Genomic DNA, 27,502 nt, shown 5'->3' with positions numbered 1-27,502 from the left:
CCCGGGGTAGCAGCTTCTTACTCAGGTACACGATGGGGTGTCTCTCCCCCTTTTCATCCTCCTGCATTAACACTGCCCCCAGTCCCGTGTCTGAGGCATCAGTGAACACCATAAAGGTGGTGTCAAAATCTGGGTTTGCCAGAACTGGGCCACTAACCAGAGACTCCTTCAGCGCCCGGAAAGCCTCCTGGCACTGCTCAGTCCAGATCACCTTGTCTGGCTTCCCCTTTTTGCATAGTTCAGTGATGGGGCCGGCTATGGCACTAAAGTGGGGCACGAACCTTCGATAGTACCCCGCCATCCCAATAAAGGCCTGTACCTGCTTTTTGGTTTGGGGAGCAGGCCAGTCTCTGATCACCTCCACCTTGGCTGGTTCCGGCTTCAGGCAGCCGCTCCCCACCCGATGGCCCAGGTAAGATACTTCAGCCATCCCCACCTTGCACTTCTCAGCCTTTACTGTTAACCCAGCCTTTCGGAGTCGGTCTAGGACTTGTTTAACCTGGGACATGTGGTCCTCCCAGGTCTGGCTGAAGATGCAGATGTCGTCAATATACGCCACGGCAAAACTCTCCATCCCCCTCAGTAGCTGATCCACCAGGCGCTGGAAGGTGGCTGGCGCTCCCTTGAGGCCGAAGGGCAGGGTCAGAAACTCAGAGCCCCAGAGGGGTGATAAAGGCCGATTTCAGCCTGGCATCTGCGTCCAGCGGCACTTGCCAGTAGCCTTTGGTAAGATCCATAGTGGTGAGGTACCGAGCACCTCCTAGCTTGTCTAGGAGCTCGTCAGGCCTGGGCATAGGGTAGGCATCAGATACGGTGATGGCATTGAGCTTTCGATAGTCCACACAGAACCGGATTGACCCATCCTTCTTGGGGACTAGCACCACTGGCGAGGCCCAAGGGCTGGAAGACGGCTGGATCACCCCCAAAGCCAGCATGTCCCTGACCTCTCTTTCAAGATCCTGGGCAGTTTTACCAGTGACCCGAAAAGGGGAGCATCTTATAGGGGGATGTGACCCAGTCTCCACCCGGTGGACAGTCAAATTAGTGCGTCCAGGCTGGTTGGAAAACAGCTGTCGGTACAGATGCAGCACCCCTCTGATCTCAGCGTGCTGGCCCGGGGTCAGTTGCTCAGAGAGGGGAATCGCCTCCAGGGGGGAACCAGCTTTTGTCCCAGGGAATAGATCCACTAAGGGGTCATCTCCCTGCCCCTCCCAATGTCCACACACGGCCAACACCACATTCCCCCTGTCATAGTATGGTTTCATCATGTTCACATGGTACACCCGACGGTGATGTGCCCAGTTTGACAGCTCCACCACATAGTTTACCTCATTCAGTTGCTTGATAACCTTGAAGGGCCCTTCCCAGGTGGCCTGGAGTTTGTTTCTCCTCACGGGGATAAGAACCATCACCTGATCCCCGGTGGCGAAGGTACGGGCTCGTGCTGTGCGGTCATACCAGACCTTCTGCCTCCTCTGGGCTCGGGCCAGATTCTCCCTGGCCAGGCCCATGAGCTCGGCCAGTCTTTCCCGGAAGGTCAGGACATACTCCACCACTGACTCTCCCTCGGGAGCGGCCTTCCCCTCCCATTCGTCCCTCATCAGGTCTAGGGGCCCCCTCACCCGCCTTCCATACAACAGTTCGAAAGGTGAAAACCCAGTAGATTCCTGGGGTACCTCCCTGTACGCAAACAGCAGGTGAGGTAAGTACTTGTCCCAATCTTGCGGATGCTGGTTCATAAATGTTTTTAGCATCATCTTCAGAGTCCCGTTGAATCTTTCTACCAGCCCGTTGGACTGGGGGTGATACGCTGAGGCCCAGTTGTGCTGGACCCCACATTTCTGCCATAAGGACCGGAGCAGGGCCGACATGAAGTTGGACCCCTGGTCCGTTAAGACCTCCTTGGGGAACCCCACCCGGCTGAAAATTGTCAGCAGCGCATCTGCCACTGTGTCTGCTTCGACAGAGGACAAGGCCACCGCCTCGGGGTAGCGAGTGGCAAAATCCACCACCACCAGGATGTATTTCTTCCCTGACCGGGTCGTCTTGCTGAGAGGTCCCACTATGTCCATGGCTACCTTCTGGAAAGGTTCTTCTATGATGGACAAAGGCCTCAAAGCCGCTTTCCCCTTGTCCCGGGCCTTCCCCACCCTCTGGCAGGGGTCACAGGATTGGCAGTACTGTCGGACATGGGTAAAGACCCCAGGCCAGTAAAAGTTCTGTAGCAGCCTCTGCCTGGTGCGCCGGATTCCCTGGTGCCCTGCGAGAGGGATGTCATGGGCCAGGTACAACAGCTTGTGACGGAACTTCTGGGGAACCACCAGCTGCCTCCTGATCCCCCATGACTCTACTTCCCCTGGGGGAGCCCATTCTCGGTACAGGAACCCCTTCTCCCACAGGAACCTTTCCTTGCAACCTCTCCTCATGGTCTGTACCGCACTAAGGTCAGCCCGGTCCCTGTGCTTCCGCAAGGAGGGATCTTTCTGCAACTCGGCCTGGAACTCAGCAGCTGGGACAGGAATGGGGACCGGCTCTCTCTTGCTGGCTGGGTCTGAGGCCGCAGCCTCTATGCACCGTGCCCCTGGGCGTTCCCCGCTCCCTGAGTTAGGGTCCTGCACCTCAGGTCGAGTACCTTCCCCGTTGTCGGGGAGCAGTGCCATTTGCCGACTCTGACTACGAGTCACGACCAGGGCACTCTGGGTGTTACTAGGCCAGTCCTCAAGGTCCCCTCCCATTAACACGTCAGTGGGCAAATATTGGTGTACCCCCACATCCTTGGGGCCCTCCTTGGCCCCCCATTTCAGGTGTACCCTTGCCACGGGTACCTTGAATGGGGTCCCGCCCACGCCCATCAGGGTCAGGTAGGTGTCGGGCACCATCCGATCTGAGGCCACCACCTCGGGCCGGGCCAGCGTCACCTCTGCGCCCGTGTCCCAGTACCCAGTGACCTTCCTCCCATCCACTTCCAGGGAAACAATGCACTCTTTCTGGAGGGGCAGCCCCGCGCCCACCTGGTAAACCAAAAACCCGGAACCGGGAGCATCCACAGGTGGTATGTTGCCAACCCCCCTTTCCTGGGAATGTAGCCCCTCCTCCGATTGGGTTTTTACCCAGTCCACCCTCTGCGGGTTGGGTCTGCTTGGTCTGTCCCTGAGCTTGGGGCACTGGGCCCGTATGTGACCTCGTTGGCCACAGCGATAGCAGCCCATATCTCGTGGGTCCCCTTGAGTGGGTTGGAGGGACCTGCCGCTGGATGTTCCCCTTTTGGGGGGGTTCTCCATAGGCCCCCTTTGGGAGGTCCCATGATGACTCTCTCTCTGCGTTGAGGCAGGCCTGCTCCTTCGAGACTCCTCCCTGCCATCCCCTGCCCGACTGTCCACAAATTGGTCGGCCAGCTGGCCTGCATGCTGCGGGTTCTCCGGCTTCTGGTCCATCAACCACAGCCTCAGGTCGGACGGGCACTGCTCGTACAGGTGCTCCAGTATAAATAGGTCAAGCAGGTCCTCTTTAGTTTGGGCCCCAGCTGTCCACTTGCGAGCATACCCCTGCGCCCGGTTGACCAGTTGTAGGTATGTAACCTCACGGGTTTTACGCTGGCTCCGGAACTTTTTCCAGTACATCTCAGGAGTCAGCCCAAACTCGCGGAGCAGGGCCTGTTTGAACCGTTCATAGTCCCCTGCCTCCGCCCCTTTCAGTCGGCTGTACACCTCCACGGCTGTGGAGTCCAGTAAGGGGGTGAGAACTGCAATCCTGTCTGCAGGGTCAACCCTGTGCAGCTCGCAGGCATTCTCAAAAGCCGTCAGGAAGGTATTTATGTCCTCCCCCTCCTTACGCCGGGGCAGCAAGTGCTTATCAAAGCTCTTTGTAGGCTTGGGTCCCCCCTCACTCACCGCAGCCGGGGCCTCACTTCTCCTCAGCCGGGCCAGGTCCAGCTCATGTTTACGCTGTTTCTCCTTCTCCTCCCGCTCATGTTCACGTTGTTTCGCCTTCTCCTCCAGCTCTCGCCTCTTTAACTCGAGCTCCTCCCGTCTCAGCCCCCTTTCATATTCCAGCCGCATCCACTCCACGGATGCCGAGCGTTGCCGGGAGGATCCCCTGCTGGGGGGTGAGCTTCGCCGTGAGGCTCCCCTGCTGGCCGGGGGTGTCACGGTGCCCTCGGTATACACTGGGCTCCTCCCCGCCCTTCCTCTACGCCTAGGAAGGGGGGGTCTCGGGAAGCCCTCGTCTGCCGGCTGACCACTCCCAGCAGGGACAGTCACTGGTGCCTGCGCTGCATCTGCTCGGCTGCTTCCCTCAGAGACAGGGCTCCGTTCATTCATGCGGTCTCCCTGCTCCAGCTGGGCAATCAGCTGGTCCTTGCTGAGCCTCCCTGGGTGCAGCCCCCTCTGCTTACACAGCTCCAGCAGGTCACACTTGCGCCGCTTGGCATACCTCTTCCTGCTGGCCACTCACAGGCCGGGGTGCTCGCCGCTCCCCACGGTTTCCAGGGGGACCCCTAGTGCACCAGCCCTTCGTGAGGTCACCACCTCTCTGCCAGGGTCGAGCTGCAGACTCCTCCGCCCCTGGGACCGCTCGCTGCAATCCCCCGGGGGACCCTGTTACTGCAAAGTCCTTCTCACTGGGCACACACTCCCAGGGGTTAACCACCCCTTCGTTTTACTGCTCCCCAGTCACTTACTGCAGGAAGCGCCGTCCACGGGGTGCAGTATCTCCCGCCGCTGCCACCAGTTGTCACGGAGCGTGGGGGAGTCCGGCCTTGCACCCCTCTTCCTGGGACCCACAGTGACTCTTAGCCAGCCAGTAAAACAGAAGGTTTATTGGACAACAGGAACACAGGTTACAGCAGAGCTTGCAGGCACAGTCAGGACCCATCCACCGAGTCCTTCTGGGCTTTCAGGGTGCTTGGATCCTAGCTAGGATACCCTGAATTCCACCCACACAGCCCCAAGCCCAAACTCCAACTGCTTCCCTCCTGCCGCTCCCTTCCTTTGTTCCCCTTCCCGGGCAAAGGTGTTTGACCTTTCCCCTCCCTTACCTAGCTCAGGTTACAGGCCCTGGCATCGTCCATCCCCTAAAGTCCTCCCCTGCTCTCCCACTCCCCACACAGACAGTCCCTACTGCATCACAACATACAACATCTTGAAGCTGCAACTGCTGAACTGCTAGGCCTGTCGGGCTTGACATGAGTGGAGTCAGAGGGGCCTGACCAAGAGGTTCTGCAGGGCCAGTGTCCACAGCGTCCCCCCCCATCCCCCACCTATCTCCTGCAGGCCAGGAGCTAATAGAAATGCTGCATTCCCCAGCAGTCTGAGGAGGTGAGGGCCATGCTGTGCCTGCTGATCTAATGGAAAACTTGGAAGCAAGGCAGATGCCAGGGACAAAGGTCTAGGGACACCGAGAAGACAGTCAGGTCATGCAGCTGACCAAGCTGGCAAAATAAAAGTTAACCAAATTTCGGCCCCCATCCCACTAATCCAAGAGTTAGCATGTTCTCTCGCCAGGCCCCCTGGGTCAGAGCTGTAGGCAAATCTCATCTCTGCAGGAACGTGAAAGAGGCACTTGGTGTTCAGACACATCCTTCCGCATGCGTCAGGGACAGGAAAAACTAACGCGACTTCCTGTGCCAGCAACACCAAGCCTGCTGCAGACACCACGCAAATAACCATTGCTAGCAGCAGCCAGAGAAGGCCTATTCAATGGTGTCTTCCCCAAAGCCCGTCTGGTCGGTCTGGGAGAGTTTGCATTTCACAGGCATCCCCCAAAGAGCAACACACACGCCACGATATTCCAGGTAAATAAGGTTTCATCAGCAATCTGATTACAGCAGAAATGCTGCAAAGGCAAGTCAGGAAGAGGGCAAGAGTGTGTGACTGAATCACAGTCAGAAAGTAGTTTAGGAGTCCTGCAGCAGCCATGCATAATCTGTCTGCAGGCAGGCTCCAGCAGCCAGCCCCCCGAGCAAGTCTGCGTGCAAAGACAGCAGCCAGCCTAGCTTTTGCTCTGTAAGTAGCCTGATCTGCACATTGCATGCCTGACACATCTGGGTCACAAGTCGAGTTTCCAGCTAAAGAAAGGAAGATCCTGATGCCCTGACCCTGAAGGTTCTTCTGCAAACAGTGACTGGAGGGAGCAAGGGTTCTAGCTAACGCTCCTCTCCCTCTGACCACAAGGATGTCTGCACCAGAGCAGTGCAGCTCACGTGTTTGGTTTGGCCAAGATGAACGTGTCTGCCCAGCACAGACTGGAATTCTGCATTTGATCACTGTCAGAGCCGACTTGTGAATGCTGCTTTTTCAATGAACCCAGGACATGGTGTCGGGCTGATGTCCTGCAGTATAGTGTATGCAGCTGGGGGTTTTATAGTTGTACTCATAGAATCATAGAAGATTGGGGTTAGAAGATACCTCAGGAGATCATCTAGTTCCACCCCCTGCTCAAAGCAGGACCAACACCAACTAAATCATCCCAGCCAGGGCTTTGTCAAGCCAGGCCTTAAACACCTCTAAGGATGGAGATTCCACCACCTCCCTAGGGAACCCATTCCAGTGCTTCACCATCCTCCTAGTGAAATAGTGTTTCCTAATATCCAACCTAAACCTCCCCCACTGCAACTTGACACCATTGCTCCTTGTTCTGTCATCTGCCATCACTGAGACCAGCTGAGCTCCATCCTCTTTGGAACCCCACTTCAGGTAGTTGAAGGCTGCTATCAAATCCCCCCTCACTCTTTTCTTCTGAAGACTAAATAAGCCCAGTTCCCTCAGCCTCTCCTCATGAGTCATGTGCCCCAGCCCCCTGATCATTTTTGTTACCCTCTGCTAGACTCTCTCCAATTTGTCCACATCCCTTCTGTAGTGAGGGGACCAAAACTGGACACAATACTCCACGTGTGGCCTCACCAGTGCCGAACAGAGGGGAATAATCACTTCTCTCAATCTGCTGGCAATACTCCTACTAATACTGCCCAATATGCCATTGCCCTTCTTGGCAATGAGGGCACATTGCTGACTCATATCCAGCTTCTCGTCCACTGTAATCCCCAGGTCCTTTTCTGCAGAACTGCTGCTTAGCCAGTTGATCCTCAGCCTGTAGCAGTGCATGGGATTCTTCCTTCCTAAGTGCAGGATTCTGCCCTTGTCCTTGCTGAACCTCAGATTTCTTTAGCCCAATCCTCCAATTTGTCTAGGTCACTCTGGACCCTATCCCTACCCTCCAGCATATCTACCTCTCCCCCCAGCTTAGTGTCATCTGCAAAGTTGCTGAGGGTGCAATCCATTCCATCATCCAGATTGTTGATAAAGACATTGAACCAAATCAGTTCCAGGACCGACCCCTGGGGCACTCCGCTTGATACCAGCAACCAACTAGACATCGAGCTGTTGATCACTACCTGTTGAGCGCGACGACCGAGCCAGCTGGACCTTTCCACCTTATAGTTCAATCGTCCAACATCTATTTTTTAAACTTGCTGGCAAGTTTCTGCCAATTTAGTGTTTGGTTTAGGGTTAGTTTCTACTGCTGGTTTCCTCTTGATTCCTGTTGTCTGATAGGCAGTTATTAAAGCACAGTCCAGCTGATCTCTACAGCATCCTGAGGTGGCTCAGTCAGACGCTCTAACAAGGCAAGCAGCAGCCTTCCGAGAAAATTTCAGGAACGCTGATTAGGACTTTTGGTTAACTAGCAGTTCAGGTGACCTTTGCCCCCTCCAGCTGCTGGAATGTCTGAGCACCAGAGACACAAAGCAGAGCAGACCCTAACCCGGCCAGAGCCTGAGAGGCCCCAGCAGATAGCAGAACCCTGACCTCAGCCACTCTGCAAGGAAAGGATTGCAGAATTAGCAGACACTGCACTGGAGCCCAGTCCCTAAGAGACCTGCAGGTACACGGGAAGGGAAAGGGTAGACACTACAGGCACAAAGACAGAGTGGGATGCTCCACCTTCCCAGGCCTGGGTCAGCCGTTCAGGTGAAGACTCCTCAGGGGAAGTGAAAGCGCCTCCAGGGTAAGTGCAACCCCACTCAACCCTTCTGGGATCTACCAAAGGATTGGGAACCACTGTTTGGGAAAGGCTGGTCTAGGCTGACAGAGCTCCTCAGAAACCTACTCAGCGGTTATCACCTGGGCTCCTATTGCACAGAACAGCAAGTCTTCTCAGTGCGGGCCTACCTCCTCCCACTCCCACAGTGCATCCCGGGGCAGCTGCCGTAGCTGGCCACGTGGAAGAGTGATGCAAGGAAAGGACTAACTGCATTTTAGTAGCTGGACCCATGCAGAGTGAGCAGCACTCCCCACATCAGCTCCCCGCGGGCTGCTGGCAAGGGGGCCCCAGGCTGCAGCAAAGGGGCGGCCGCTCTAGATCTTGTTAATACAGCAATACTGTGCAATACTCGTGCTCCCCCCACCAAGCTCAGGAATGGGGAGACACCAAGTTCCGAGGAGCCATGCTGGTTCCCAGCACTGGATGCTGACCCTCCGTCAGGGTTCTTGGCCACGTGAGACAGTTGTTTGTGCTTCCCAAGTCTATATTTAGAGCTTGCCTAAGTGACCCAGAATATTTGTAGCATGCGGCATGTTTTCAGGATTACAGGCAAAAATACTGTTGTACTTGGGCTCTTTGTGCCGAAAATAATTAACCCCTTCAGCCCCAAGAGCCACGTGAGGAACAAGGACCCGAGTCAGAGTTTAAGGCCAGGTCTTCCAGTCTGATTGCCTGCATAGCACAGCCCACCAGCACCCACACATGGAACCCAGCAACCCAAGTATCACAGCCCACAGGAGACCAGGTTATTACACACACAGAGAGAACAGGAAGAACCTAGGTGCCCGAGATCCCTGCCATGGCAGGGAAAGGATGAAGTGAGATATCCCAGATGATCCTGGCAAGTGACCCATACCACACGCCGCAGGGGAAGGTGAAACCTCCCCAAGTCACTGCCAGCCTGACCCACGGGAAATTCCTTCCCAACCCCCTTGATAGCAACCAGCTAGATGCTGAGCATGTGAGCAGGAACCAGTCAGCCAAGCACCTGAGAGAGAATGTTCCGTGCCCCCTCAAAGCCTGCCCCCATCCTCGCCCAGTTGCTCCTCTCCAGCTGTGGCAGTGACAGGGGCTGGGAAAACCCAGCCAAGGCAGACAGAGACATGAAACCGGAGAGAACATTGGAGCTCAGAGGATCATGGGAAGGGAGCCAGGAGCCAGCCCCCAGAAGCACTCAGGAATTAATCCACGGGCCAAATTAGCCAGGCCCCACACAGCCCTGTGTCACAGTGCTCCTGGCTCGAGCGGCCTTGGGCAGGTTATGGGCAAGGCCCCGAGGAATACAGAAAGGGCTGGGCCCAGAGCCCTCGGCTATCAGGGACTCACCGAGGATGGCATGGACTCGGACAGAGAGCTGTGTGCGCAGGATCAGAGTTGGCCGCCTCCCTTTGCTGGAATGAGAGGAATGCAGGTAAGTCACCGCGAATGTCACCAATAACCTCACTGGCGGGCAGCCAGGGCCTTCTCATAGCACCGCCACTGGGAACCTGCAAGTCAGCAAGGCCCAGACCCACGCCAACCAATGGGCACCAGCCTGTCCCCATGTTCAGCACCAGAGCCAGAGCTCCAGCCCTAGCACCTCCACTCCCCTAATGATCTGCCAGCCACCTCTCCCCTAGAACAGCTCCCCACCCTACCATGGCCCACTTCCATAGCTTACTGACAGCAGCAGCACCCGGCTATTGCTGGGGCCTGCCAGATCATCACAACCACCCTCAGGAATCCAAATCTATGCAGTTATACACACTGAGGGGGAGGGGCAGCTCCTTGGTGCACTGTCCTGGGGCCTCCACGCACCTCTGCCAGCATACTTCTGTCCTGATTTGTGGTCGCTCCTGCTTCCCAGGCCTGATCTCTCCCCACAGCTCTGCTGAGGAACCTCAAGTCTAAGGTCCCTCACTCCCCAGAGACTGCCCCAGACTGGCCTGTCACCAGGCTCTTGGCCCAGGGGCTCATTTTAACATCCAGGAAGTAGTTGGCAAAGGAGTGAATCCCCCAAGTGACTCTACCAGCCCCAGCCTCAATTCCGGGCATTCTTGCTCCCTCGCAGGCCCCTCACCAGTCTGCTCCATCCTGCTGAGCAGGCAGAAGAGCAATATGCATCAAAGTCTCACTCCATGTGTTTTATAGGAGTGGAGCACATGGGGGCATCTGGAGAAGGCAAAGGTGGGTGAAGCAGGGTCATGTCATCTGGCTGGGCAGTCTTCTGAGTGGAGACGGTGACTCATGTCCCACTCACTCGGCTCAGATAGGTATATTTGCGACTCCAGCAACTCACCTGATCTCCTCGTAGAATCCTTCCAGCTCATCTTTCTGCTCCAGCAGGGACAGATCAAGATCCAGGTACTGTCCAGATGGTGAGACCTGCAGCGTACAATCCGCTAGCTGCAAACACAAGGACCCCCCATAGATCAGTGATGGTGCTTGCTAACGGCAGGGAGGAATGCATAGCGTGGTTGTGGGGAGCAGGGTCAGTTTTAGGCACCCCAATAACTATACTGCCACTGCAGCAGAGAGTCCTGTGGCACCTTATAGACTAACAGACATATTGGAGCATGAGCTTTCGTGGGTGAATACCCACTTCGTTGGATGCATGTGCATATTCACCCACGAAAGCTCATGCTCCAATATGTCTGTTAGTCTATAAGGTGCCACAGGACTCTCTGCTGCTTTTACAGATCCAGACTAACACGGCTACCCCTCTGATACTATACTGCCACTGTACACTAGTACAGGACAAATAGCCAGTCAGCAGCAGGGCTAGGAGTAGAACCCAGGAGTCCTGACTCCCAGACCTCCTGCCCCCACCTCTCAACTATGCGACTCCCTAGCCATCCCCTTTTGTGGGGCTAGCACAGCCGCGCAGCGCCTTGGGAACGGCTCGCTGAGGATTTAACTGAGGCACTTTAGTTCAGCTCTGGGGGCCAGAGTGTAAGTCACCCACAAGTCCAGAAACTCCTGTTCCATGTCCCCTCAGCAGCAGCGTTCTGTCCCACTCCATCCCCAGGCTCGGGGGTTGGGGTTTCACAGGCCACTTCTCCACCTTCCTGTCTTCTCTTCCCCTCACCAGATTCAGAGATTCCAAGGCCAGAAGGGACCATTGTGACCATCTTGTCTGACCTCCTGTATGCACAGGCCAGAGACCTGCCCCGAAACCATTCCTTGAGCAGATCCTTTAGAAAAACAGCCAGTCCTGATTTAAAAATGGTCAGTGATGGAGAATCCACCATGTCCCTTGGTACATTGTTCCAATAGTTAATTGCCCTCACGCTTAAAAACATACGCCCTGTTTCAGTCTGAATTTGTCTGGATTCAGCACCCAGCCATCAGATCGCGTTAGACCTTCCTCTGCTAGACTGAAGAGCCCATTAACAACTATTTGTTCCCCATGTAGGAACTCAGACTGGGATCAAGTCACCCCTTAACCTTCTCTTTGCTAAGCTACATAGATTGAGCTCCTTGACACTATCACTATAAGGCAGGTTTTCTAATCTTTTAAATCATTCTCGGGGCTCTTCTTTGAACCCCCTTCGATTTATCAACATGTGTCTTGAATTATGGACCCCAGAACTTGTCACAGGATTCCAGCAGTGGTGGGACCAGCACCAAATACAGAGGTAAAATAACCTCTCTACTCCTACTCACCATTGTTATGTATCCCAGGATCACATCACCTCTTTTGGTCACAGCATCCCACTGGTAGCTCACGTTCAGCTGATTATCCATCCTCCCCCAAATCTATTTCAGAGTCACTGCTTCCATTGCTAGATCATGGTCCTGTGCTGGCAGCTGGGTGAAATGCACTGGTACCCTCATCTCTACAGCACTTCAGCACGGACCTACAGAGCTTAGGGTGAGGAAAGAGGCCCAAAAAGGAGTCTCCAAGGAAACGGGGGGTGGAGAATAAAGACAACCTATAGAGGGGGGAACGGGGGCAGGGAGAATTCATCAGTGGGGGTGAGGTGAGAGGAAAGGACACCATACCAGCACCTAAAGTAGCGACTAGGTGCTAGCAAGTATCAGAGGGGGAGCCGTGTTAGTCTGGATCTGTAAAAAGCGACAGAGTCCTGTGGCACCTTATGGACTAACAGATGTATTGGAGCTTGAGCTTTTGTGGGTGAATACCCACTTTGTCAAGTACTAGCAGTTCTCCCCCACTCATCCCTCCAACACACTCTAGAGATGCAGCCAGCTGCAGCCGGGAGTCATGGCAGAGGGACACACAGGCACTGGTGACTCACCCACCACCATGATCCTGACAAAGCCTGCACACTGACTCATCGCTGCCTGGCTGCTTCCTGCCAGTCATGAAAACCACAGCCTCCAGGCTGTGCAGCATTCACATCCCAAAATAAAGGGGTCCAAGCAGGGGAGCACAACCCCAGCAGGTTCAGCCATTCCTGAGTCACAATGCAACCACTCCAGGGGATCGGCCACGTGGCCCTGGCCTCATGCCAGGCAGGCTCTGCCTGCCATCTCTGCAGTGGACAGAAGTAAGATCCCTCCCTCCCTCCCTCCTACAAGAGAGGATGCTCCCTTCCAGCAGGGTGACAGGGAGAGTGCCAAGCAGGGACTGGCAATCTCAGCCCTGTGGAGGAAAGTCAGAAAAGCTACCGTAAGAAGGTTCCCATACTGAACAGCGTGAGGGGAAAGGGCAGCTCCCAGCCAGTTCAGCCTCGAATTAGAGCAGCTTGCCCAAATGCTGCCTCTTCCTCTGACTCCCACAGCCCACCTCACTCAGACACGCAGCTGGAATCATCTTCACCCTCGGCCCAGCTTCTTATCTCACTCCGGTGTTCTGAATTCTGTACCAGTGTGTGTGACAGGAACTCTTGTACTGGGGTCAGGGATTGTCACAGAGACCCTCGCTGGGGGGAGAAAGCACCCTCCGTGGAAAGGGGAGTGTTCAACCCCAGCACTCCACATTGTGACAGACAAGGCACTTCCTTCTGGGATACCGTCAGGAGACCAAGGGGAAGCAGGAGGTAGAACAACTGGGATCTGGCTCCGGCGCACACAGGTAGGCTTGGCAGCATTCAATTTCAACCAGTAACCGGTGGCAAACATCCATTTCAGCTGACGCACCAAAATCAGTCCATGGGTAACAGGGGAGCCAGCAGGGATTGGGTGTCAGCTGGAATCCTGGCTCTTTTCGGACAGGAAATCCCACATCACAGCTCCTTCTCACGGTCTGGAAGGTTCACTCTGCATTGACATCAGGGAGCAGACCCTCTGCAAGCCTGGCCCCACATGCTGCAGATCAAGCTACACGCCCTCGCGCTTGGCCTTTGAAAGGCAGGGCTTTACTGGCCTTGGTATCTTGCTATGCCAAGTCACAAGCCAACAGTGTTGTTGCTATGAGAAGGACCTGCCAACCGAGTTCAGTGGTGCCGCTAAAAAAGCAGACAGTTTTAATACATCTTTTCTAGCCAGTAGTACACAGGAATGAGTTAGGTCTCTCTTCAAATGCTCTGAGAGCCCTCCAGCGGTGCTCTGTGTGGTGGGCAGCACACACCGCCAGAACCTAGCCAGAGCAACTCTCAGGCTATGTCTACACTTACCACATAAAAGCACAAAAAGTCTCTTTTTTGCACTAAAACCGCGGGAGTGCCTACACTTGTTAATGACTTTTTGCAGTGAAACTTCTGAGGTTCAAGAAGAAAACCACCTTCAAAAGAGGCTACAGTCCTTTCTGCTGTTATTTTTGCGCTGCTGTGAAAGTGAAGACACGTTCTACCAGCATAAACACCTTCTGACCTCCGAAGGATATCCCACAGTTCCAAAAGTGACCACTCTGCCCAGCATCTCCGCTGCTCTGACGCCAAGTAAACAGACGTCCGCCACTCGCCCTGTAAGCACCGGGAAATTTTAAACTCTCTTTCCCTGTGCTTGTAGATGTGGCAGGGAAAGCAGCCGGACAGCAGGGGTTTAAAAAAAAATAGTCATGAAAGAAACAAGGAAGTAACGGGGCTGCTGGGACATGAAGCAGGGCAACACGGGGCACTGAGCAGGGACCCAGAATGCCTTCCGCTCACCCCCCTCTTCCCACAACACCTATCGAGAGAGCTGCACTGTGGGATAGCTGCCCTAAAGTGCTGCTCTCATCCGCGATGGAAGTGCTGGTAGTGTAAACACTCTCTGGGGCCTGAGGAACTGAGTGAGGACACAAACCAGCGCTTTGCTTTCACTGGTGGAACTTACAGAGCAAAAACTCCATCACTGTAGACATACTCTAAGTATAGAGCTAGGCCTGGCATGTTTGCTCCAAATGCTATTTTGGGACGCAGTCATGCTCACCTTCTGCCTTCCTATTGGCAGTGCGGCAAAAAGAGCAAAGGTGGGTGCACAACTAGTTGAAAAACCTTATCCAAAGAGTAGTAAGCGATGGTTCACTGTCAAACTAGGAGGATCTATCTAGTGGGGTCCTGCTGACGTACATCCAGGGTGCAGTACTAGTCAATATTTTCATTTATGACTTGGATAATGGAGTGGAGAGTGTGCTTATAAAATCTGCAGATGACTCCGAGCTGGGAAAGGCTGCTTGCACTTTGGAGGACTGGATCAGAAATCAAAATGACCCTGACAAATGGGAGAATTGGTCTAAATTCTACAAAAGGAAAGTCAATAAAGACAAGTACAAAGTACTGCACATAGGAAGGAAAAATAGAATGGAGAATAACTAACTCGGTGATAGTACTGCTTAAAGGATTCAAGGGTCACAGTTAAGGCTAAGTTTTTAGCATAGATATTTTTAGTAAAAGTCATGCACAGGTCATGGACGATAAACAAAAATTCATGGAAGCCCGTGACCTGTCCCTGACTTTCACTAAAAATATCCCTGGCAAAAGGGGTAGGTGGGTTTAGCACCCACTGCTGCTAGGGCTCCCGGGTTCCCCCAGCTGCCCACCAGGGCCAATAAAGTATTGGCTGGGAGCTGCGTGGGTGGGGCTGGCTGGGAGCTCCGGCCCCAGGGCAGAAAATGTCATGGATTCCATGACCTTCATGACATAATCATAGCCTGAGTAAGAGTGGATCACAAATTGAATGAGACACCAATATGATGCAGTTACAAAAAAGGCTAACACCATTCTGAGGAGTATTAACAGGAGTCTCGTATGCGAGACATGACAGGTAATTGTCCTGCTCTACGCGGCACTGTGAGGTCTCAGCTGGAGTACTGCATCCGATTCTGGGCACTGCGCTTTAGGCAAGGAAGTGGAGAGAGTCCAGGTGAGAGCAACAAAAACAATAAAAGGTTTAGGTAACCAAACCTATGCGGAAAAGTTAAAGACACTGGACATGTTTAGTCTTGAGAAAAGACGACTGAGAGGGGACCTAATAACTGTATGTTAAGAACTATTACGAAGAGGACAGTGATCAATTGTCCTCCATGTCCACTGAAGGTAGGACAAGTAGTAATGGGCTTAATTTGCAGCCAGGGTTAGATACTAGGAACAACCATCTACGGCCTTGACTACACTGGTGCTTTACAGCGCTGCAACTTTCTCGCTCAGGGGCGTGAAAAAACACCCCCCTGAGTGCAGCACGTTACAGCGCTGCAAAGCGCCAGTGTAAACAGTGCCCCAGTGCTGGGAGCGCGGCTCCCAGCGCTGTAAGCTAATCCCCACGGGGAGGTGGAGTACCTGCAGCACAGGGAGAGCTCTCTCCCAGCGCTGGTGCCGCGACCACACTCGCACTTCAAAGCGCTGCCGTGGGAGTGGCTCCCGTGGCAGCGCTTTGAAGTTGCAAGTGTAGCCATACCTTACCTCCAAGGGCAATTAAGCGCTGGAATAGGCTTTCAAGGGGGTTGTGGAGTCCTCATCATTGGAGGCTTTTTAGAACAGGTTGGAAAAAACATGTCAGGGATGGTCTAAGTTTACTTGGTCCTGCCTCATTGCAGGAGGCTGGACTAGATGACCTGTCAAGATCTCATCCAGCCCTCTCTCTCTCTCTCTGATTCCACCAACAAACGGCTGCTCTTTTCACCACTGTGCCTGAAGTATGTAGCTAGAGTTGGGATCGCAGGCCCTCTGCCAAAACGTGCCTCCCACAGCGGGGGGGATGGGAGGGGAAGAGAAGCATGGCCTAGTGGATGGGGCACAAGACTAGGAGCCTGGAACTCATGAGTACTGGTCCCCTTCTTTGGAGACTAAGTTCTAACTGGCAGACCCCAACAATATCTGCACACAGGGAGACTCATTCCCCTCTTGGGCTAAGAGTCGCAACTGGTAACCTATCAAGAGCAGCCACTGGTTGCAAGCTGAGGTGCAGCTGAAAGGAATCAGGATGGGTCAGGACTTGGGGAGGCAACGCCAAGGATCACGTGAGTGTGGAAGGAAGTTGTGGTGGAGATTCAGAGTTGTTCTCCTCTCCTGTCAAGTGATGCACTCATGCAGTGCTAGAGTGATGTAAAAGCTAACCACTGAACACTTCTGGGGTGTTCCCCCAGTATTTCTCAAATTCCGCTGCAAGTGACGGGGCCTTCTGCCAACTTCAATTCCACCAGTCGGTTCAACTGATCTGTTTCAACCTAAACTGCAGTGCTGCCAACTCTGGCTATTTTGTCGCAATCTTTGTAATATTTGTTGTTTTAATCAAGCCCCAGCTCCAGGAGTGATTACGGACATGACAATCTTAGCTTTCATTTAAAAATGAAAGGACGTTCCTAGCCCTCCTCTTTGCAGAGAAAAGCTTGAAAATGTGACTCCAGCGCGACCCAAAGGCTCAAAACCAGAGGCCAGAGAAAGCAAGCCCAAAATGTATCACTTTTTAAAGGTCTTGTGACTTTAAAGCCAATCTCATAATTTCTAAGGCCTGACTAATGGTCTGTGAATGGGTGGGGCTGGCAATACTGCTGTGTCACTACTGGGTGCTGATGGGATTCTTATGTGGTTTGTAGGCCACTTTGCATCCCCAGGGGTCCCCAAATCATTTACAACGTGCTATCAGATTGTTACTATTAATCATGTAGCCTTGGCTTTACTCTGTGTCGGATATCAAACTCATGGATCACCTGATGCACTGAAGTACTGGTGCGACTCACACGACATGCAGATTCTGCAGAACCAACCTTCACTTAACGAGGCACATTTCTATCCCTTCCTGGTTACATAGAAAGCATATAGACTCTTTCAAATGGGAACCCAGCGTAGCCAATGCCGTACTGTCTGCCTGAGTGGTACGAACTCTCCAGCTTCTCACTAGGGTGTTAACTCTCACGTGTAGAGAGGACCTATTAAATGTCCACAATAATTAGTTCTTTGCCGATCAAGTTAGCGGAGAAGGGAATGGAGAAGGGGTTGGAAGTGAAACCCAGGGTTGTAGGAAGGGGTGCAAATTGGGAGCTGCTGCAGACACAAAGCCAGGGCAGAGGGAGGGTAACCAAGAAAGGCAGGATGGGGAGGAGGGCCGAAGAGAAACAGAGCACAGAAATAGCGGGTCACCCTAAGCCAAGCATTTCCCACTGACCAATGCAGAACGTGACAATGAGGTGCTGAGCAGAGACACGCCGATGAAGAGATTTATTTCCTACATAAAGGCCATATTCGACTCTCGATCTCTGCGTAAACCTCTCCCGGTCACTATGGGAGTTGTGCTGGAGACTGTGGGGTATACGCAGCTCCAGGTTCGCATCCCAGCCCATGGGCTGTAACTAAACACAGAATTCATTCCTCTCCCAGGAGTGGTCTGATGCAGGGGAAGCTTGCCCCCCACCCCCACACTTTTCCCAGGAGTGCTCAAGCCTCGCTAGCAACCCCGCAAATCGCAGGCAGGTCAGCATCAATGTCCATGCCTGCTTCAGGGGGCCTAATTACATGAGCCAGCCTACTGGGGAGGCCAAGCCCTCCCGGCTGCTGCAGGAACTCGGATGCCAGTTTCTCATGTAAGCGTGGCAGGAATGCAACTCCACCCGCAGCGTTCGTGGTTTGGATTCTACCCCAGGCACATGACGTCTCCTAGTGCTAACCCCTGGGGACAGAGACATGTTGTTCCAGTCAGCTCACGAGCTGCATTGTCCTGGGAACTCTTTAAAGGCAGTTCCCATAACAGGGAATTCCTGCAGGAGAGGGCAGTGAAAACGGCAGGGTCTAGGTTTGGTTCCTTTCCTTCCACCCAAACAAGGCTCTGGGACACACTCGCAGAAAAAGCCCTGACCAGAAATACTGAAGTCCAGATGCTGTTGTAACACTGCTGGAGGCAGTCAGTTGAGGGCTAGCCACTGCTGTAACGGGGAGAGGCGTCCGGGGTACAGAACCATGTCTCTACTCTGAGTCAGTGTGAGAACTCAGTTTAAATCTGCCAAGAACTCACGTGTGAAATAACCTTAAAATAGCCTGTCACTTTAACCACAGATTCAAGGGAATGCTGAACTGGCTACAGATTAACACCTAAAGCCAGGAACAATTAACATTACAAAGGGTGTCTGCAAACTAGAACAGGAGACAGCCATGAAGGGGTGGCAGGGATGGGACATCCAATCCCTGTGTACGAAGATGCGTCCTTGCACTGAGACACCCACTATGTGGATAGACATCCAGAAGAACAAGGAAAACGTTTAATCATTCCAATATGAAAGGATTACAGAAAACATACATGGAACAGACAGGGGAGAGACGCCTGCAAAGGCCGTGAGCAGGATTGCACATGACCGCAAAGTAACCTAGAAAGTGCAATTGGGACAGCTCCAGGGGGATTTGGCACCAGGCACCTGATACCATGAAGGATCTCTGACAAACTGCCCTGCTAAGGGCTTGGGGAGGCCAGGACCGGCTGGAGCAATCCCACACTGGTATCTACTTAGGTTAGCTTCCAAGGTGCATCAGATTAGCTCTGTGATGGGGACTCTCTTCGGTAATACGACTCTCTCGTTCTTCACAAACCTTGTTTCTAACACAGCCTTCTGAGTCTTACATTGCTTTTGAGGCACTCTCACGGTTACACATCCTGGCAGGGGAATTACCTGATAACCTCTTCTAAGAGGCAGATAGGGAGCGACCGGTCAATGATCTGGCACACTAGGCTAAGGTGATATCCAAAGATGTTCACACACCCCCAGATACAGGCTACAGTCAGCAAGGGCCTGGGAACAGTTAGCTGATCGTGAGAGCTGGGAGACTGAAGGTTACAGTCAGCTGCAACAGAGATGGAGCTAAAGGGCTCGAAGCCCTCATGGTATGGATAGTAACAAGCGAAGCAGCTCAGTGCAGGATGGAGAGGCCTCCTCTCCCAGCCAGCCACACGCCCTGTCTTCTGCTATGGAACTCCAGTCAGCCACAAGTGGAAGGTTTCAGAACTTAACAAAGCTACTCGCCCTGCCTGTTACTGCTGCAGAGACGAATGCAGACCTCACTCCAGCATGAGCACAGACAGGACGCTGCATGTTAAACACAGCCAAGCTACAGTGAATACAAGAACTTCCCTGCTTGTTTTAAACCCCAGTTCTCCACCCCAATAGCTGAAACCTGACACTCAGAGTGTGGGGACCACACAGACCCTGCCAAGCGATGCAAACGGGAAGGTCAGTCCTAGGCCCAAAGCTCTGACCATGGCCCTTTTACCAGTCTGACAGGATGGCCTGGGGGACAGTTTAAAGTGACGATATCCATTTGGGGAGGAAGCTAACACTTTGCAAGCACACAGGTGTCTTACTAGGGAGAGCGATAGTACAGATTATGGGGTTCAAGTGTCCCCAATTGTCCCTGGAAACTCCACAGTGGACAATGGTGCTGCCTTCTCCCACCAGGAAGCTCTAAGTGGCTGGGGCAGGCATTTTCACACACTCTTTTGCTAACTGTAAAACTCTGAAAGGAAATATTGGATATAAGTTAAACTAAAATCAGCCACTCTTAAACTGAATTAAGAGTGACCACACAGGGGCTAGCACCAGTTTAACTAAATCTGTTTAAAACACACACACACACACACACACACTTCAAACTGGTGCAACTTTCTCTTGTATACAAGCCCCAAATCTGAAAAAAAGTCATTTTATTCTCTCCCCAGTTAATCAGTGCTGTGAAGGGGAGAGTTATATGGGACACAGAAATTGAGGCATAACTTCTCGACACAGTCCCAGACAACAAGGGAGTTTTTAGCCCACGTGTTTGCTCTTTGCCCTGTTTCGGTGGCCCAGGAGGAAAGGCTAACTGTTCGTGCCCAACGACGGTGATGTACAGTGACTGCAGTCCATTGGGCAGACCTCAGTGTTTCGGGCTGGATGCTGTCCTGATGTAATGTATGCCTAATTCTGCTCTTTTTCCTTTCCCCAAATAAACCTGGAACCATGTGTGTGAGGGATCTGAATAAGCTTCTTACAAATATCAGGGGTATACAGCCGAATCTAGGAACAGAAATCTCAGGAGGATAGTTATTTTAGACAGCAATCTGGGACATGATTTGTCTTTCACAAATCCAAGCTGACTCATACCTACTAGCTTGTACTTTTCCAAATGTAGCCGTAAGCTACAATATCCCAAGTATTTAAAAACCTTTTCCTAATACAGGTGTTCCTGCAGCCTCTTCCTGAACACTGGAACAAGAGTCACTGTTTTCTGAGCACCAGGTACTTTTCCATTACCAAAATTTATTAAAGGTTCACCCATTTACTCCTCCTAGCACTAAGAGCATCACACCTTGTCTTTACTCTCTACCTAGCTCACTTCTATCCAGATACTGGCTTTCAACCATAATTCTGGTCTCCTTTGGCTTGTCCTCTATCACACAAAGGCACACTCCTTGGACATGCCATTAATATTCTTTTTATCCAGCACAGGTGTGAAGAAGTCACTTCCACCTCCTGTGATTTGTTTCAGTAACTAGCAATAATTTCCAGCTCTTCTGTGCTATTAATGACCCCACCAATGCTCTTATTTTTCACCCCCATGGTGCATTTAAAGAAACTCTGACATATCACCTGATACATCCCCAAGGTTTGCAATGCCGTGATTGCAGAGTAGCAATGCCCAAGATGCCTGAGTGCCCACAAGCACTTGGCTCGCAGGACAGAGAAAAAGAACACAACCTTTGCTCCATGTTTGAGGTGCCTAACCATCCCAGCTGTTTCTGAAGAAATCCCTGCACCCAAGTGGATGTTTCTGCTATGGCCATCAACCACTAAATAGTTTTAAATATTGACATTTAAGCTGTCGTTATTAGGTTTCAGAATTCGCTCCCTGCTCAGATGAATGGGATGACTGTGGCTTTGTTTTATTCTGTGCACCTGCAGAGCCGGAAGGCACTGCATTGGGTTAGGTCACAATGGTTTGCTACCCACCCAGAAAGGCTAGCCATTTGTTTTGTAAAATGAAGGCTGGAAATACCAGACAACAGCAGAGAGCTCCTAAGATTGTCACACTGGTGCATCTCCATGGCGTTTATTTCTGGCATCACTAGTTATTGTAACCTATCCTTTGCTGTCTGACAGATGGGAACAAGTGGTGGTGTTGACAAGTTGCTTGCATTTGCTGAATCAGAATGACAGACCTGCTTGTATGCTTCAGTCTAAATACACAGGACCCTTATTTGGTACCCAGTTTATATTTGTGATTTATAAACAGGCCCTAGCTCGGCTTCTGTTTTGAAGACACAAGCACCTAAACCTCCAAGCTGCGCCAGCTGCCTCCCCAACAGCAGTCTCTGAAAGAGGATAAATACGACCTGGACTACATTTTGGTGAAAAGAGAGTATCACAATACTTGTGCTGGGGGGGCTGGATAGCCCAGTTCTGCTGCAATGTAGAGGATGAACGTTTAGTATCAGCTATATCCCCAGGGACGCCTCTGGGAAACTTAATCTGATAAATTATCCAAGTGAACCTCACTTTACACTGGTGCTGAGAGTCCACGTTAGGGTAAAGATATTGACGTAATGACTCCGCTGCAAGTTTCTCTAATGCAGACAGGCTCTTAAAGGAGATCCAGAAATTTGGCTGTGAATAAGTTAAACAGGCTTAGTCTACTGGAGGTTTCACTACTCCCTGCTCAGAGGGGATGTGTTGCACCCAGAATGGTATTAAAGATAAGACCAAAACCAGCACTTTAGAATGCTGGCTGTCCTCCAAGGCAAGGTGGAGGGTGCCCCAGGGCCACCCTCTCCCTGCTGCTTTCTTGACAAAAGATGCCACTCTACAAATTATGGCTCTTCCAAGCCAAACCTGTGGCCCTATAAGGACTCAAAGATCTCAAGTGACAGAGTACTGGAGCTAGTAGGGCTCAAGAGTCCATCCTGGGCTTACAAAGTCCAGCAGGCACACCGAGAAGACTGGAGTACGTGAAGGCAATCTGTGATGGGGCATGCAAACCCCACACTGGTCAACAACGGGTTTTAAGGAGCTGCTTTGGGCTGAGCCAGGCCCACCCCGCCACACCGGTACAGGCAGGCACAGGCTGGGTGGGGCGGGGGAGGTAAAAGAGGAGAAGAACAGCTGACATGGGCAGACCAGGGAAAGAACAGACCATCAGCCCCTGAGGAAAGGGCCGAGGGAAGGCAGGAGCTTCCCAGACACCCACTGCCTGGGAGGGAGGGCCATATCCCCATATGCCCCGAGAGGGAGGGAGGCATACCCCTCTCTCCCTTGCTGACTCTGGTTATTTGGGTTAACTCCCCTTGCTTTTTGATCAGACACTGCCCAGAAAGGGAGAGACTTTAAAGTGACCTGGCTGGAGAGCCAGGCTGCCGCTGAGGTGGAGCAGCAGCCACCTGCAGGAGACCCCAACAGAGAGAGTGAGCTGCCATGCCTGACCATGCGGAGGCGCCAGCGAGTTGACCCCTTCATGCAGTCATGGAGCAGAGTCCTACCGCCCTTCACAGAGTTTGCTAAGGACAATGGACTATTGCACATGAAACTGAAAACCCTGGAAGACAGCTCAACAGTGACAACATTTCAGGTTATGTGACAAAGGGAAGAGTATCACTGCCAGGGTCCTGTGGGATATTTTTCTAAAAAAGCCTAATGCGCCTTGACAGACTCCCAAGTCTTCCTTACCCCACTTAGATTTACATCCCTTCTCGAAATCTCTCCTGCCACACTCGTTATAACATCCCCTCCAGTCCAACTAAAAGATCTTATTACACACAGAGTCCGGCTCAGAGAGCAAAACCCTTGCCAGAGATCTGTTTGCTTCGTTAGGCATCACTTTTGTTGTTTGTTCCCAAATTAACTCCACTTAGTCACCCTTGAAAAAATAACTCATGACATGACACTGGTTCAGTCCAAGAAAAATGAAGATGTGGACGAAAGGGCACGTGTCTGGTTGAGAGGAAGGTTTAACAACAAGTTCTGTTAACCACACACGCCAAGGCTCCCAAGCTCATGTGGGAGTCAAATGTATCTGGCCCGTGTTTCTTGCCTGCCTACTCCGCCCTCCTGCATTGAGACGCTCCCCTCGCCTCTACTGCTGGCTGCTGCAGTGGTGGGCAGCAGGCTGAGTCCTCTTCTCCTTTGGAGCACTAACAGAGCCCATCCTGCTGTGCCTCTGCTCCTCCCTGGCACTCCTCCCACACTAGGCCTGGCTGCAAGGCAGGCAGAAGCTGGAGGAGCACTGCTCCATCATGGGGTGGGAGAAGAATATCATCTGGTCCCCTAGGCTAGAGCCACAGGGGAAGGCAATCCAATCCTCCAGGGGAAACAAAAATAACCAGCAATAGGAATTTGAGTGGAAGGAGAGAGAAAAGGAAACCTTTGAGAGGAAGAGATAGTGGAAGTGCCACAAAAACAGTGGAGATTAGGCTTGTTGTCCGCTCACATGAGATTGGAGGTGAGTGAAAACCCATGCTTCTCCCCCAACCCCCTTTCCAAGGTAAAAGTGTGGGGGAAGCCAAACTCTGCTGGAATAGTTCCAGGCATTATAGGGAAAGAAGAAGAATGGCCATCCAGCTTGACTAAGGGATGGAGTTTCAAATACAGTTCAGATAAGTATTTAAAGCCTGGGTGTTTATCTGAATTGATCCCCAAATCTGCACCTTGCAAGGTTTCCTTCCCTCTCCCACTTCAATGGTCTTTATGTGCATTTTGCTATCCTACTGCTGCTTGAGCATTTGGCTGGTTTTTGAACAATGCATTACTGTGATGCATTCCCTTGTACTTACCCAATGTCACATTGCAATGGGGCAGTTTGCTCTCATCTCCAGTCATGAACCATTGCCCACAAATAAAATGGGTGGTGTTCAGAAAAAGAGGACTGAGATCTCCCTCCAGCCTCTAACTGGGATGCCAATTCACTGCTAGTTATGGCAGCACGAAGCTGTTCTGGTTGCTCATCAGACCTTTGCAAATTTAGAATCACCAGTAGATGAGCAGTGTATCGTTTTGTGCTGGATTCCATTAACTCCCCTGTTTTCCATCCCTCACTTATTTACTCTTCCCAGTATTATTTCTTTAGTTCACCTCTCAGATTTCAGGAGGATTTATAGGACGTTTTACTGAATGTGTTGTTTCATCTTCATCCTAGAGTTTTGAATACGTTGGTAAGACGCACCAATGACATTTAGAAGACATGGTACAATCATCCATCCCAAGGAAGGATTCCTCACAAAAGCAAGGATTCCTCACCTTAAAGCCAGCAGACACTTAATGCCGTTTCTGCCTTTCTGTGCTCTGGATCAGACAACTGCACGCGTCTCCCCAACAAGTAAAGGCAATACAGTGCAGATAAGGTGCTCCCTGCTTAGCTGTCCACTGCCCTAGGAAAAGCAGGTTGTTGGTTAATAAGTTTCACCTGGACAGCTATTTCCACTGGCCTCACAAAGTAGTTTCTTTGTTAACAAAAGGTAAACAGCTCCCTGCTGCCAAGTGGGGCAGCACAGAATAGGACAGCGTAAGTGGTCTCTGTTTTGAGTTACAGAGTTCTCTATTCACACTACCCCAACCTGCATGTTAACTCCCTTCCATTCTCTACGTGTAAGGAATTTACCAAAAATGTCCCAGGTTTTACAAAGGCTATCATTCAGTTTGTACTGATTGTCACTGGAATTTTGATCCGCTTAAATACAAAACGAAGTGCCTGAACTCCCCAAATCCAGCTCCCCACTTTGGAAGGAGACAGTAGCTCACTAATCTAAGCCACCCAGGTTACCAAGCTGGGGAAGGGGAGGGATAGCTCAGTGGTTTGAGCATTGCCCTACTAAACCCAGGGTTGTGAATTTAATTCGTAAGGGGGGCACTTAAGGATCTGGGGCAAAATCAGTATTTGCCCCTGCTAGTGAAGGCAGGGGGCTGGACTCAATGACCCTTCAGGGTCCCTTCCAGTTCTATGATATATGGAGATATACCTGTCACCTCATCTGCCAGAGCTGGGTCAGAAGAATTCTTATATTTCTCTACTTCTTGTTGTGTTTTCTGTCCTCCTGTCCCCCAATATTTACCCAGAATACTGTGAAGTTCTTTTTTGAACCAATTTTCACCCATTTTTAATTTCTTTTTAAAACAAACATCGATAAATTCTAAGGAAATTTTAAAATAAAACCTGAGAACAAAGGGCCTTACCTAGGTGCTCCCAGCAGGCTGTTAAGCAACACTGCCTCAGGGGCTTCAGCACTGCAGCCATTAAGCCTTTGTGTTACACCTTTGTTTCCCCTGAATAGACACTTGCGTGCAATAGATTTAAAAACTGTATTAAGATGATGTTTAGAAAAAGTGACCACCACAGAGTTTAAGGATAGAAGTTTCTTCTTATGAGGGAATAACACACAGATTATCAAGGGGGCAAAATTCGGTTTAAGAGCAAATGGCATAAGAAATACATAATCTGCAATATCCCCAACTGGGGCGGGGGGGTAAAAGGTTAATGGGTCGAAGTACAGACATTGAAATACGAGGGTATGTTGTTCATAGAATGACTATGTTCAGGTGTAGAGTATGAGTGGATACGATGAAGAGGATGGGTTGACCCTTATTTGGTGAGATTTAATGTTTAGTGAGTTTATGGTTAAAGTTCATATGTCCAATGGACAAAAAGTCTCTCAGTCCCTTTCTCCTAGCTGAAGTATGGTGTCGCTTTGGATTACACGTTTGCCATCTTTCCACTACAGACAGCTTTCCCTAGATTTCCTTCCACACTCTGACCTATGGAAAATTGAAGTTCTTTCATTCTTACCCATTTGATTTCTCTCTAAATCAGCAGACACACAAAGCAGGGTAGCACACCAGGTCACATGCCATGATGTGCCCCAATAGAATACTACAGCATCCAGGCCCAGACGAGGCAGACCGAAGATCAGAATTAGTCAAATTATACAGATACCATGGGACATGGAAACAATGGTGTGCTGGACAATTTGAGATTCCAGCAGCTCATTCCCATAGAGCAGCCATAGGCCTGTTTACAGAAGGTCAGACTAGATGACTAGAATGATTCCTTCTGGCTTTGGAATCCCTGAATAGTGCCGGACTGAGTAACTGCACACTAAAAGCACAAAGCCTTCTGCCAGGTTCAGGGCCCTGCTCCCACTGAAGCAGAGAACATTCCAAGTGCCTGTCCACTTCCCCCCAGATAACCCACTTAAGAGTGCCGGGAAGGAAACCAGACAATTTCCAGTTAATTTTAGCCTGCCTTGCAGAAGGGCCCAGATAATCATTCCAGAAACCTCTGAAGCCTCAATGCGCACACATACGCCAGTCACTGTTAGCTTGCAGATCTGCTTATCCCCAACTCCACCTCTGACAACAGGCTCAACCAGGCCTTCAGCACCTCTTGCCTTATCTACTTACGGCCACTCCCCCACATAGCATTCCAGCTCTCCAGAATGCTGCTGCCATTTCCTCATACATTCAAAGCATGACCATATCAAACCCATCCTCAGACACTTTTGCTGGTTCCCATTCCTTACAGGGACCAGTCTAAGTCAAAGTTTGCATTGATTTACAAACCCTCCATAGAAGACTTCATAAACCTCCTCTCTTCTCTTCACCCAGATCCTTCCCCCCTGCTCTGTGACCACACACAACCTTGTCGATGCTGATCCAAGAGCCTCCTCCTTTGCAGCTCCTGTCAGCTCTGACTGCCTTACTGTATCCCTCTGCCATTTTTGAAGCTGTTACTCTACTTTTTGCCTACCCTCTTAATTTCTTGTCTCATCCAGCTCTGGACCATTTTGGGATGCACTTTGTAAGAAACATACCATAGAATACATAGTTTATTCAAAGAAAAATGCAATCCTTTGTCGAGCTATCTACATGTGGACAGTTAACACGCATGCCCCATTAGCCAGTAGTTCAGGGGTTTCGTCACCCCATCAACAGGATAGAAACTCCAGATGACGCAGCTAAGGTACCAACATGGCCAAGGTTGCGTATGAAAAAAAAGAGGAGCTGATGCTCATCCTCACATTTGACACTGAAGAATAGTCACAGGGTGCTGCACTGTGAGAAGTAGGATCATTCCGGAGAGTTTCCTCCCACTTGTGCCAGGGGAAAAGCTAAAAATTGCAGGTCACTATTCAAGAGTGTGAAGACAGCCCAGAAGTCCTG

The 27,502-nt window shown here is 51.5% G+C and overlaps 1 protein-coding gene across 2 annotated transcripts in view; it reads right to left on the bottom strand.

Moving 5' to 3' along the window:
- Window positions 1–27,502, bottom strand: part of FHOD1 (formin homology 2 domain containing 1) — a 68,315-nt gene that overhangs the window by 38,187 nt on the left and 2,626 nt on the right. For both annotated transcript variants that reach the window (XM_050923148.1, XM_050923149.1), the window contains exons 2-3: window positions 10,316–10,422; window positions 9,364–9,428 (exon numbers count right to left, since the gene is read on the bottom strand). In XM_050923148.1, coding sequence (XP_050779105.1) covers window positions 9,364–9,428; window positions 10,316–10,422 — 172 coding nt within the window. The remainder of the gene's footprint in view (window positions 1–9,363; window positions 9,429–10,315; window positions 10,423–27,502) is intronic.

The sequence above is a fragment of the Gopherus flavomarginatus genome, chromosome 14, assembly GCF_025201925.1.
Source record: "Gopherus flavomarginatus isolate rGopFla2 chromosome 14, rGopFla2.mat.asm, whole genome shotgun sequence".
Lineage (NCBI taxonomy): Eukaryota > Metazoa > Chordata > Testudines > Testudinidae > Gopherus > Gopherus flavomarginatus.
This window is presented reverse-complemented; position numbering and strand designations above follow the sequence as displayed.